This window comes from Camponotus vicinus, unplaced genomic scaffold (genome assembly GCF_025532165.1).
Source record: "Camponotus vicinus isolate PSW18456_S1 unplaced genomic scaffold, iyCamVici1.0 SCAF_5, whole genome shotgun sequence".
Classification (NCBI taxonomy): Eukaryota; Metazoa; Arthropoda; class Insecta; order Hymenoptera; family Formicidae; genus Camponotus; species Camponotus vicinus.
The window spans coordinates 2,455,779-2,469,857 of NW_028141977.1; the positions used below are offsets into that span (position 1 = coordinate 2,455,779).

General features: G+C 31.1%; 2 protein-coding genes across 2 annotated transcripts in view; both read left to right on the forward strand.

Annotated features, from left to right (window-relative positions):
- LOC145971674 (LON peptidase N-terminal domain and RING finger protein 3) overlaps positions 1–10,526 on the forward strand; it is a 46,339-nt gene extending 35,813 nt beyond the window's left edge. Inside the window, exons 4-9 of the mRNA XM_083099588.1 lie at positions 2,370–2,564; positions 2,874–2,973; positions 3,063–3,262; positions 4,601–4,902; positions 5,786–5,993; positions 6,219–10,526. Coding sequence (XP_082955714.1) covers positions 2,370–2,564; positions 2,874–2,973; positions 3,063–3,262; positions 4,601–4,902; positions 5,786–5,993; positions 6,219–6,581 — 1,368 coding nt within the window. The 3' untranslated portion in view covers positions 6,582–10,526. The remainder of the gene's footprint in view (positions 1–2,369; positions 2,565–2,873; positions 2,974–3,062; positions 3,263–4,600; positions 4,903–5,785; positions 5,994–6,218) is intronic.
- Positions 10,527–10,965: 439 nt separating this feature from the next.
- LOC145972050 (uncharacterized) lies at positions 10,966–13,954 on the forward strand. The gene is made up of 5 exons (XM_083100267.1): positions 10,966–11,107; positions 11,275–11,395; positions 11,576–11,727; positions 12,228–12,377; positions 12,471–13,954. The coding sequence occupies exons 1-5, from the start codon at positions 11,018–11,020 to the stop codon at positions 13,734–13,736; spliced, it is 1,779 nt and encodes a 592-aa protein (XP_082956393.1). The 5' UTR covers positions 10,966–11,017; the 3' UTR covers positions 13,737–13,954.
- The last annotated feature ends 125 nt before the right edge of the window (positions 13,955–14,079 follow it).

Sequence of the window (14,079 nt, forward strand, 5' to 3'; positions counted from 1 at the left end):
AAAAAACCCGCATTTTCCCGAGTCTGACAATCGGGATGCGCCGAGATCGGTCCGAGAGTGTCGTCTTCGGCCTCGGAGAGCATCATCGACACAAAAGAAACGCGCGCAGCGGCGTTTCCGGCACTACTGCTGGCGGCCGCGTGCCGGCTTAATGACTCGGGTACGATAGTCGTCAGGTGAGTGACCCGCATGCCAGTGGCAACGATAACCACATACGAGCCGACGTTATTCTCGCCAGAGCGAATGCGCCGCTCTATCGTTTCCTCTTTGTTGCTCCCCGCGGCAGCGACCGCGTCGATATATCGATCTTCCACCGTGTGACGCACGGGTCCCCCACCCTCTCGTGCATAATGCAAAACCCCTTCTACGACGAATTTTTTCACCGTCGTACACAGTCCTCTCGTTTATCTTCTTGAAAAAGTTTCATTTTCAGGGATAATCTGTCTCGCAAGCGTCTTCAATTTGCGCGCGACATAATTTTTCGCGATTTTAAATTTTTTATTTTTCATCCGCTTCCCTTTCCTTGAATTTTCATCTTTGAAATGAATGAGACATTTTTATCTGACAAAAAGTATAAAAATAAATATATGGCGATATGCAAACGTATAACTGCGATATATATAAAATAAATTAAAATTAAATATAAAATTAAATATAAAATAAATTAAAATTAATACGAAGGAAATTTAAATTTATCGCAAGATTAAATTTATTATATTTCAAACTATGAGCACATCTTATATTATGGATATTTATCATTTGAAATGATTTAATTCATGTTAAAATTCGCAAAATTTCTGCAAATGGTGATTGCGTATGGTAACAATCTATGAACATTAAATAATAAACGTTGACAAGTGAGATTTCGATGCGATAGATGATTCAAAAAACGGAGCGTGTAGAATTCTTTTCTTTCTCGAGCGTACGACGATTACGTAAGCGAGCGCACGATGGCGGAATCATTGATGCAAGCTGCATTGCTACTTATGTAAGATCGGGGAATCATTCTTTCCCGTGTCGCTGAATCTGTCGGTCGGATCTACTTTACGGAAGGCGTACTTTTACTTTTCTTCACCCGAAAACATCTCCCAGATTACTTAACCGCGATATTTTATACGTTAATTACGTCGATTTAACGGCTGAATCTTTGTTAATCTCTAGAATCTCCGAATTTTCGGGTATGAGACATGTTGAAAGACGTATGCTACTGAAGGAACAATAGATTTAAGTCGTAACTAGCGAAAGTTTCAACCGAAATCCTGGTTTGCATTAGTCAATTAATTTGGAATGTTAATTTTTTGCCTTTGTCCAAAGATAGCGTTTTATACACCTAATTTGAATATGTATTTTAGTCCCTAAAATTATTTTAATATTTATATAAATTGTTTTATATATATTTATTTTATTTTATATAAAAACTTTATTAAATTTAAGAGAGAGAATTAAACTATAAAAACACATTTTAATTTAACTAGTCAAATGATGATAATTGGCTCTTACATTTTCTATGTCAGATTTACTCTTTCTTTTTAGAAAATAAATAAATTTCTTTCTAGGAAATAAATTAAATGTAGTCAATTAATTTGAAATGTTAATTCTTTCTTTGATCTACAATAGAGATAACGTTTTATACATCTAATTTGAATATGTATTTTAGTGCCTAAAATTATTTTAATATTTATATAAATTGTTTTATATATATTTATTTTATTTTATACAAAAACTTTATTAAATTTAAAAAAAAGAATTAAACTATAACACATTTTAATTTAACTAATCAAATGATCAATGATGATAAATGGCTCTTACATTTTCTATGTCAGATTTACTCTTTCTTTCTAGAAAATAAATAAATTTCTTTCTAGGAAATAAATTAAACGTAGTCAATTAATTTGAAATGTTAATTCTTTGTCTTTGTTCTACAATAGAGATAGTGTTTTATAAACCTAATTTAAACATGCATTTTTGATATGTATTTTAGTCTCTAAAATTATTTTCATATTTATATAAATTTTTCCATATATATTTATTTTATTTTATATAAAAACTCTATTAAATTTAAGAGAGAGAATTGAACCATAAAAACATTATAAGTTTTAATTTAACTAGTCAAATAATAGTTGGCATTTACATTCTCCATGTCGGATTTTCTTTCTCTTTTTTTTCTTTCCTTTTAGAAAATAAATAAATAAAATAAATACACATATTTAAGCATATTTCTAAAACTTAACGATATTATTTCATATTATCAATGCTTTGAAATTTACTTTGAAAAATAAATAATCTATATTAATAATATGTCTTGTCGTCTATTTCATACTCTGTTATTTGATTGCATATGTTACCCAGTTTGTGACGGTTTATCACAGGTTCTGCACAGAGCGCTGTCGCCTGGAATACGTCGACAGAATGTTCTGTCGTCACGCACGCCATACAATCTAACGAAGAGCGCGTCACGCACGAGAAACCGTCATCACTTAATGAATCCCAAATGCAGGCAACGCGCTATCCTGAACAGGTCTGATTGCGAGGACAATAGCAGTGGCGAAGAGGAATTCACTCGGGTACGCTTTTCAAAAATTACACATTCTGTGCTTATTTTTTGTATAAAAAAGGCTTAAGTTATATTTTGTGTAATTTGAGGTCAATAATTTTATTAGGTCAATATTAGGTCAGTATTTGAGGTCAATAATTTTTTAAAAAAAGGTATCATCTTAAGCATTTATATTAAAATGCTCCAATTTTAAGTTCCATTTTTATTTTTATTTTCCTTGTTTATCGATGTATATTTCTCAAATGTATCTCCAATCCAGTTTTTCCACACAATCGTTCAGGACTTACTTTTTATTTTATTTCTTCTATTCTCTTTGCAGACGATAAACAGAAGACTTCGTTCCTCCATCACTCCACAGGTCAATACAAAGTTGCAAGCAAGTCTGAACCGTGTTTATCAGGATGTAGAAAAACTGAAACGTAAGTTTTATCGTCCGCCACCTCGTTCGTACATTCAAATATCTTCTTTATGTTTTTAAAAATAGTCTAATATGGTATTTCGTTTGCAGGAATCGAACCGAGACCCGCTGAAATCCTCCTGCCGCCCCTTTCCGGCAGCACCACCGGGGAATTGGACTGTATTTTATGTTGCCGCTTGCTCTGGAAACCTGTCACGACACCATGTGGTCACACTTATTGCTGGATGTGCTTGGATCGTTGTCTGGATTACTCCTCGGCTTGCCCTTTATGCGTCACATCTTTAGCTGACGTAAGAGAACTTTTTTTAATAAACTTTAATTAATATTTTATTGTTTTAAAAAGAATTCTCACTCAAAAGAATGGTTTTGCAACAACTTTTTGGATACAAAAAATTAATTAAGGTAGACAAACGATTAGCAAAAATGTGATACCATATATATTTTGCACTTGATCAATTTAAATGACAGACTGAATTTATATCTCTGTTAGAGAAATTTAAGAAAAAAGAAATAATCTTTTGTTGTTACATCTAAAAAAATCTGCCTACATCAACAAAACTTTTTTCGACTGATTATGCAACAATCTAATGTATTAAGCTATTATTGTAATTTATAAAGAATATACTTAATAATAATTTCATAATAATTTCGAGGTGATTTATTTTAGTAAGAATATATTTAAAAAATTTAAAATTCTCTTTCTCGCAAAATATTAAATATCTCAGAGAAATTTTAATTTTGAAATCAACATATTTATATATGAATCTATGTGAATTCTATTACATAATTCAACACTTATAAAAAAACATGTACATTCTCATAGATATTTTTCACAGATTATCTAAACTCTTATTTGGATTCCAAATACGAAATAGTATACCTAGGTTGCCTTCAAATTATTGTAATTTAAAATTACTATGATCAACTTTCCGCTTCTCTGGCATTACAATCGCAATTTACATACAACTGATGCATATTTCACATGTTTTCCCCTCAAATCTTTTATATTTTAAAACTAACTTATTAGTCACACGAGTCGTTGATCCCGAAGAGCTTGACAGGGAAATACATCGAGATGCGCGAGATGCTGCAACAACACCTACCCGCAAATGAGACATAAATGCTTCCTAGCGGTTAACGACGATGCCGCAGATTGAAATGATTATTGTTTGCGGTCGTCGAGGCGATCGTCGTGAGCTTCCGCGTTCGTAACGTCATTATTGATCGCCCGTACAAGTATTATATTTAATGACGAGGAGGACAACGCGATGCGCGGATCAGCGGTGATCTTGCGGCACGCCGCTGCTCGTTTCCTCGTGCCATCCCCATAATATCAATAATTGCACTTGTCAGAAAGACTGTTCCTGCGACGCTCTCTTTGCTATTGGGGGTGTAATTGACGTTGTATAAACCGCATTGCTGGTTTATTAATTTTTAGCGCATCAAATTTGTGAAGAATATCTTTTAACAGAATTTATTATAATTTAATTTATTAAATTATATTTATTATAATTTAATTTAGACAAGTAAATCTCAAGAATAATTTATTTGCCTTACTTGTTCAAAAATGATAATAGATATGACGCGTATGGCAAGTTCATTGACCAATTATGTTCTTCACCTTTCAGTATCTAGCCAGCAGCCAGAAAACCGTAACGGATTTTGTAGAGAAAGCGCTTAAAACGGTGGCGCCCACGGAATATACCTCCAGAGCGGTGAGTCATCGACTCGAACTGGTCCAGGGACTGGGTCTTTTGGGTAACGAGCAGATCGCCATCTTCATTTGCACGACAGCCTTCCCCTGCGTCGCCTGTCCCCTCTTCGTTTACGAGCCTAGGTACAGGCTAATGGTCAGAAGATGCGTTGAAAGTGGAGTGCGCCAGTTCGGAATCGCCGCGTGTCTTAACAAGGAGGCAACGGGCACGAAAAGGTGCGTGGATTTTCTTTTGCGATAATTGAAAAATTTATAATTTGCTATAATTATTAAATTAAAGTATTAAAATTTATACATTAAATTAAAGTATTAAAATTTATACATTAAATTAAAGTATTAAAATTTATACATTAAATTAAAGTATTAAAATTTATACATTAATAATTTAATTTCGAAATATTTTTATTTTTATACTTCTTACTTTGTTTACATTTCTTCCAATCGATATTTCTAATATATCAATTAATTACTAGTGAGAAAATTTATTATTGAAATATGAAACAGCATTTATCAATAATATACAGGGTGTCCCAGACTTAACGAATCAGCCATTAATAGCAGATTCCTGAGATCATTTGAAGATGAAAATTCTAATATCAAAATGTTGAGGGAGACTTCATAAAAATGTTCAAACTACTGACTACTGTCGCATCGAAGACATAATCGCGCTCAGAATCCTATTTTTTATTTTATATTGATCCCTCTATCGATATCGATATTATCACACTGGGGCCTCTTGATGCGCTGTCCCTGAACACAAGAGAACGTAACGCGCCGATTAGTAATCTTTAATCTTTTGTAGCGCCGAAACTACATCTTCCTCAACATTTTGGTATTAAGATTTTCGTTTCCAAATGATCTCAGGAATGTACCATTAACGGCTGACTCGTTAAGTCTGAGACACCCTGTATTATAAATTCTAATTGTTTGAAATATAAAGAAGAACTTTAAAAAAATGATAATTTTCTTTTTAAATTTTGATAATAAGCATTTTTATTACATACATAATTTATGACTTATATAAAGTTTTCTTCATATACATATATTTAATAGATACAACAACAATTAATAATGAGACAATAATGTTGCGATATTTCAGATACGCGGAATATGGTACTATTCTAGATATTCGAGATCGAGTATTGCTCAAAGACGGTTGCAGTATTCTCAGCACGATCGGTGGTAGAAGATTTAGGGTACTTTCGGGTGGAGAAAAGGATGGTTACGATACGGCACAGGTAGAATTTCTCAGGGATACCATCGTGCAACAGGATCAATTATTAAATCTGCTGGAGCTTCATGATAAGGTAAGGAAGTTGCAAGATATGTGTAATATAATAAATTTTTAATTTATCACAATTAGTCTTCAACAATTTAAAAGAATCTGTATTTAATCATCTATTTCTATTAAAATATTAACTAATGATCTTCTTATCCTGATTTAATTTACTCGAAATAAGTGAAAAGAAACATACTCTTCATGTCAACGACAAGAGAACACAGCTATATTTTTGCTGTTATCACTATAATAGGTACGAGCAAAAGGCCGAAGATGGTGGGAAACGGTGCCTACCTCTCAAAAGTCCGAGATCCAACGAGTGTTCGGGCACATGCCGGATACAGAGGAGGACTGGTCGCGTCTACCGGACGGTCCATCGTGGACATGGTGGTTGTTCGCAATCCTGCCGCTGGGACCGCAGTTACAAGTGGGCATCCTGGGCACCACTAGCCTGGAAAAACGATTGCGAGCTATCGAGAAGACCCTCGATCACATGGAACAAAGGCAACCAACTGTCGCAGCCGCTCAATCTGAGCAGACGACAACATCGTCGAGCATTTGTAGGGACGGTAGAACGATCACGGAGACGGCAATGTCGGTCGTTCAGCAATCGTAGAGAGCAACGAAGCGTCTCGATACCTTGGAAGCAACCAATGTCATTCTGTGGCCTGGAGATAGAACGGCGAACCTCGTGTATCTCGCATTCTGCGAAAGAACTTCCAGTAGCAAAAGATAGTCCTTTTAATCAGGCAAATTATTTCAAAAAATATTCTAAAGTTCCATTAAATAATTCTTCACATTTGCCGGATAAGCTTTGATATCATTCGGTAGAGATGAGTAAGATGCGATATCTCCAACTTTTCCACAGACTGCAAGTCTTGAAAATTGCATTTACTAAGCTCATATTTTTGATCTTATTGCGCATTCTTGCGCAAGACATGATATTTCTCTAAGTCCATGTCACAGGAGGACATTTCATTTACACTCTAAACTATTAATTTAGTCGGTTAAATCTTTTCTACATCGATCTCTCATCCGCTGTCGTCCCCGCGACGCGAGTCTTCGATTGACCCTTCGATTCTATACTCGACGTACAAAAAGAATAATATCCGTAGAACGCGTAAACACTTGAAACGCCCTGTTAGAAAATTGGGTCAATCGATCAGCAAATGCACCTGTCCCTCGATTCCGTTTGGCGGGGAGTTTCGAGCGGCTCCTTGTCTCTCTCTTCTTAGGTTTAATGAGGAAACGTTTGGAAGTGTATATATAATTTAAAAATATATTTAAAATTTTTGTTCGAAATTTGTTTAATATATCTTACAATTTCCATGATATTTGCCCAAGGACAGATGAATTTGCTCTGAGAAATTGCCTCAATTTTTGAAATTACAAAACATTTACAAAAATATATATTTCTTATTTTTTTTATCCCCTATTTAAGTTTTTATAACATATTTAAAGATCATCAAACTTGATGGGGGACTCTCTCCAAATGTTTCCTTATAAGTTAAGTTCCAATCCGAGCATCTTGCACTTCGTGCTCGTTAAATCTTCTACAGGACGCTTTATCGACGAAACGGGGAAAACAAGTACGTTCATTTACAAATAATGAAGTACATAATGATAATAATAATAATCATTATTATTATCTGGAACGCTCACTGGGATAAACAATATTTATTTTTATGCAGTATATTATTTTTAAAATTTTTTATGCAATAAATTGTTATGTAATAATTTTCTATTGACGTTCCAGAATTAATTGTGATATGAAAGAAATGCGTTATCCCAAATCTGGTATATATTTCGATCAAATTAACGGCTGGAAACATATCTGTAAGAACAAAACGTCGCGTTTCCTCAATAAGGCGTACCGATTTTCTTCGCGCTATCGCAATACGCAAATCTGTTCTTCCAGATATAATATTATATAACTACATATTATATACTTACATATATATATGTATACACACATATTTATGTATACACATTCGAGTGCATACACGTGATAAAATCGGAAGTAAACCGTCTCGTTTTAAATATTTGAATGCGTTATAAGATATACGTAATGTTTGAGTGCGTAATATAACGCATAGTGCATCGAATATTATAGCTTAATATAAAAATTTAACAAGACTTTGTTATAATCTACATGGATTCAATTAATAATTATTATCAGTTCATTAAATTAATAATCATTCAATAAATAATAATCATGCAATTAATCATTATTATCAGTCATATAATGAGGACCAATTGTTTTAATCAAAATTTAAATTACAAAGACAGTTTTTTTTTTAAACAATTTTGATCGAGATTAGTTACAATATTTTATTTTATAAAATATTTATAATTACAATATTTTATTTATTATGTACAATGTGTCTCAACATTGCATTATAATTAAATATCATCAAATTTGCGTGGATATATATGTACATATATTTTTTATTTCGATAATATTCGATATACTATACGCATGTTAAAGGGTTCGCTTCCGTTTCACGTGGATGCATTGAAATCTCGTGCACGAAAATTCGTTAGTGAGCGAATGCATCAGATGGAAAATAATGCTACCGGCAAAATAACTGTTTGCATGTAGAAAATATACATTTTTACTTCATCGTACAGTTGGAATTAAAATTTTTCCAATATTCTATGTCAACATTAACTATCCCATTTGTCTATTATTTATATAGGCAAATATATTCATTGGTGCATGCAACTTTATTTTATAATTATGAGAACATGCATCTTATTTTCCATTTTATTAAAATAATATTTATTCAATTTTATCAAAAATTTTATTAAAAATTGAATTGAATTCAATTTTATTAAAAATATTACCCAAGATAAAAAAATAAAGAAAGAACTACATGCAAACATCTACAATAATTTGCGCATCGTCAACAAAAATAATGTCTCTAAAATATTAGGATACAGATGAGATACTATCGAGCGATTTTTCGCGACATGTCGAAGTTACATTCATTGATGCAATCGCTCTACGAACGTTCCACGAGTCTGCCGGTACAATCACGCGCGAAAGCGCGATTGTGGAGAGGAGTTTGATATCCGAAGTAAAAATTTATTCGGAAAAGCGCAAACATATTCTCAGACGAGAATGCGTGAGATCCTTTTCGGCTCTCTGGATGTCATTTGCACGAATCGCGGAAATTTTCCGGATCGCGCTGACGATCGCGCCGATACAGATTTTACACAACGACGGATGGTTCGCGTGTTCCGCGGGACCCAAAATCCCGAGATCTTTTTATACCGTCTAGATTTATTCCGTCGTTCGTAAGATTTTTTGATTATGCTAGCACATAATAATTTATTTTCACGCGGCTTTTCCTACCGTTGAGACACAAAGATCGCCCGAGGAGCTAGAAAAAGTCATATCAATCGCGCAATCATTTCGTGAGAAACATAAGTAGCACGATTGTCGTTACTATTGTCGCAATTAATTAATTAGAAAGGCTAGAGAACAGAATATTTCAATGAAAATTGATTTCTGGCAATTAATTGCTTGTTTTTCCACGCATAAAATTTCAATGAGTAATTTATTTAGAATGTTTTGTATTTGGTATTTTGAAATATTTTCTACAAAATATTTTAAACGCATATTTAATAACAGTTTACATAATATATAGCTACTAAATTTTTCCACAATGACGAATATTTTACTCTTCATTGTTACCTTTTTTAATATAAAAATCGATTATTTATATAATATATTATCTCTTTAGAGCTCTCTTTATTTAATATTATTTTTCAATCTTTTTTTAAATATTTTTAAATTACTTAATTTGAGTTATTGTGTTATTTTTTTAATAGAAAACAAGTATTAAAAGTCTACAATTTAAATGTGCAATAAATGAACTGTTTTTAAATATTTTAAAAAAATATAAAAGTTATAAATCTTTCTACCTTCTATATTCACCAATTTAACTATAACAATATTTTATCAAAACAATTAATAATATCTTAAAAATTTCGATGTATATAATGCATATTAAATATGACTCTCCAATTCTAAATTTGTAAGATATTCAAATCAACCATATAAATCTCATAATGTTATATTTAATATTAGACTCAGATTTTATAATTAAAAGTTCTTCCATTCATATAGAATAAGCATTGTTGATGTGATTATTAAATATAAATTTTTTTGCATGATAATAATGGCGACAATCGTTACGAATCGGTGTATCTCAAATAGATACACCTGCGAAAGTATAAAGTAAAAAAAGTACTATAGAAAGTTTTATAATTGATCAATATGCGTAATATATACACTCCGTTCGTCTCTGCGGCAATCGAGAGAAGCACATCCTCTATTTAGATTTGTATTCTATTCTCTAGACTTTTACGAAATTGTGAATCATGCATTGTGATATTACTATATAGCCTACCTTGTATATTATTATTGCTACGTTACAACTATTATACGTAATGCCACACGACTTTCCATTTTTACTTCGACATTTCTATATATTTATCTTCATCTCTTCATATGGAAAATATTGTAATAAAATATACGAAGCCAAAAATCTAATCGAATTGTTTTTTGCGAAAAGAAGGAGGGAAGCCCCGATCGTAAAATGCTTAGTCTTACTTTTTCTATTATTCCAAAGTTTATATTACAACTTTATATTAAACAAAAATAATATATATTTTCAATATATTTGAATTTTATGTATTGCAATTTTAAATTTTGATGATTTAATTTAAATGTAATTTTCTTCGCCAAGAATAATTATGATAAAGCATGTTATTCAACAATTTTATATTCTTGCTATGTGCTCTTAATCCAATTTTTTAATTATTGTTATTATTTGAGCCAACATTTTATTTTAATTTTAAATTTTATTTTTAGTATTTTTTTAGTATTTTTTTATAATACGTTTATTAAATGCAAAAACTGATAACTGATAATAAAGCGTCATCTTGTATACATATTTCGATTCGATATGCATATCAATTCTATCGAAGAATCAATCAACCGCGATATTCAGATCGTGTTAATTCAACGTGGCTACGTCGAGCATGAGCAACAAGATTGAATACTTTGTGAAGTATTCAGTTGCACCTCCGCCCAGCAGAGATTATTACGGTCTAAAAATTCTTCAAGACGAGGTACTAATGAAATTAACGTCATTCGTTTTCTTTATATATATATATAACGTCATATTATTGTATTATATATATATATATATATATATATATATATATATATATATATATATATAATACAATAATATGACTAAAAACATGACGTTATATATATAACGTCATGTTTTTAGGTGATTTTATACTTGTGGAGGATCTCTCACGGACCCCACAAAGGACCGATCGTACATCGTGCCAAGCTCATCGAATTCAATCAAGAGAAAGCCTTGCAGGACGAAATACGTTACGCATTTGGTAAGATATTTGATTTTTAGAAAGTATACTTATATCATATCCATCAGCAAAATCCAGAATTTTTTTGTGATATTATTTTACAAGATTATGTTGTGTAAAATTTTCAAACTTTATTTAAAGTGATTTTTTTTATTTTGATAATTTTATTACTTATTTATTTATTATTTTATTACACTGTAGGTAGGCATTTGTTAAAACACGTGAAAAATATTGCCGAAGGGAATAGAAATACTCTTTTGACTTTACCAAAAAATTTAATCGGAAGAATTTCAAGATATTTAAAATTCACAGATATTATCAAATTATCCTCGTTGTCGCACGTCGCCTACGAGGTAAAAGAAATATTAAGAAAATTGGAGTAATATCTACTCTTTCTCTGCTTTTATTTTTTTTTAAAAAAAGAGAACTATTTTCTATATATATATAAAAATTTTCTGTTATCTTAACAAACACGAAGATACAATATCATTAATAAATTTGAGTTATGCACAATTATAATTAATTATTATATTACATTATTATATTACTTTTATACAGTAATTTTTTTAAACTTATTAATATAAGAAAATGAAATTTAAAAGATAAAAAAAGCAAATATTTTATTGTATTTACGTATATTCACGTACATAATAGAATGTATGTATAATTTTTGTGTTTTTCGCAAAATTTGTATTTATTTTAGAAAATCTCAATATTAAGTTAATAATTAAAATAAAAAATATAATAAATAAAATTTCACAGTACAATTTTTATTACAAGATATAATAATAAATCATATTATATGTATATGTATGTGTATATATGCATTTATCTAATAGATTATACTTTTTAGGTATTTAATACCGATTCAATCTGGCAGATACTTTACAAGAGAGACAAAAAAGCCGAAGTTAGTCTAGAGGAAAGGGAGAAGGCTAGAATCTATGGTTGGAAGCAGTTGTATAAAGATAGACAAATGCAGACGTCAATAAAAGATCAAAAGGTACGAAACGACGAAGCAAAGTTTTTAATGATAAATAAAAGTAAATTTTTGTTTAACAAAAACATACAATAAATAATTTTTATTTTTTTTCAGAATTCTCGAGTTCCGGTTAGACTTATAAATGATGCAAAAACTAATAAATTACTGGGACCCACACATACACATTCAAACACCAACAATGCGTCTAAATCTATCTCGAAAACAACTTCAATCACAAATATTATACCGAAGAAACGCTTAGAGTCTTCCAGCACGAATCTCGTTACAATTCCACTTTCCAAAACGATGTCCGATACCCGATTTCGCGCGAATATAAAGAACGAGAAATTAATTCCACAAAAAAAGAATGTGGGAAATGCTAGTTCTACACTTAACGTAAATGAGAAACACGTTAAAAAGGAAATCGCATCGAAAATAATTATAAAACGAGAACCTAAAAATCTTTCCAAGTGCGACGAATTATCTGACAAGCAACAAAACAAGAATAAATCGGAAAAGTATTTTAATAAAATCGATAATACTAGCAATGCAAAATCAATAGCATTATCACAGGAAAGCAAATTAAAATCCAGTACTTCTAAAATATCCTCTTCTAAAAACACTGTAGGAAATGCCAAATCTTCTTTAGATTTAACGCAGAATTCTCACAACAAAACTCGATCGAAAACAAAGACCAAGCCTAAGAAGAAGATAACCGCGACCAGGTCTGAAATATTTAACACCGATGCAGCTTTGCCGAAGAATTCTTTCGAAGATGATAATTTCGACTTAGCTGATCTAATCGAAGCGAGCTTGAAAAATATCCGAAGTCCACGAAGTATATTTGATTATGATTTTAGTTGCATACAGCAATCGGATGCAACAAAAAAGGACGTTTTAAAGATTAGAAACGAAATTCAAAGCGTCAATAAGTTGAACCAATTAAAACCTTCCCGAAACACGAATAATTTTTCTAACAAAATGATACGAGGCGAATTTCTCGAGAAGCTTTCGGAAAGATCTGAATCCTTTAGTGAAATATCCAACGAATCTCTTATAAATGATATAAAATTCGTACCGGATGGAGACAATAAATCGTTATTATTAGCTGAAAAATACAGGAAAGCTCGGGAAGACCTCCAACAATCCTTAGATTGGAAACGAAACATGTCAGTAGCTCCTGAAGATCGATGGGAACCATATTCTGATGTAAACTTCCGGAATAAATCCCTTAATCCCAAAAATGTTGACAATAATGGAGAGAAGTCTCTTATTTCTCAAGGACCATCAAGAACTTCCTCTTTTTTAAAAGCTTACGCTTCGAGCAGCTTGGAGAGTAAAAAGAATGTTGGCACACATAGTTTTAAAAATGTCAAATAAAATCCACGGAAATCTGAAAAAAACATTAAGAGAAATCAATCTAAGAATAATTTGGTAAAAATCTTTCTCATAGATAAATATAATTTTTAAAATTTAGAAAATTCTTGTATCTTATGTGTACCAATAACGCTTAAAAATATTTTAGAAATTATTAATGAAAATGAATGCTATTTACAAATGCATAAAATAATATTTTTAAATTATCATAAAAAATGACAAATAAATCGATAAATTCTAAAATTTCTTTACAGAGTTTAGATTAACTAAATTTATTTACATTTCTAGAAAAATATAAGTAAATTAATCTTAATAATCTTTGTATTAATTATTTTTTTAAACTTTA

Coding starts and splice junctions, on each gene's coding strand:
- LOC145972050 (XM_083100267.1), top strand. CDS start 11,018: ATGAGCAACAAGATTGAATACTTTGTGAAGTATTCAGTTGCACCTCCG. Junction 11,108..11,274: donor TAAAAATTCTTCAAGACGAG/GTACTAATGAAA, acceptor TCATGTTTTTAG/GTGATTTTATACTTGTGGAG. Junction 11,396..11,575: donor CGAAATACGTTACGCATTTG/GTAAGATATTTG, acceptor ATTACACTGTAG/GTAGGCATTTGTTAAAACAC.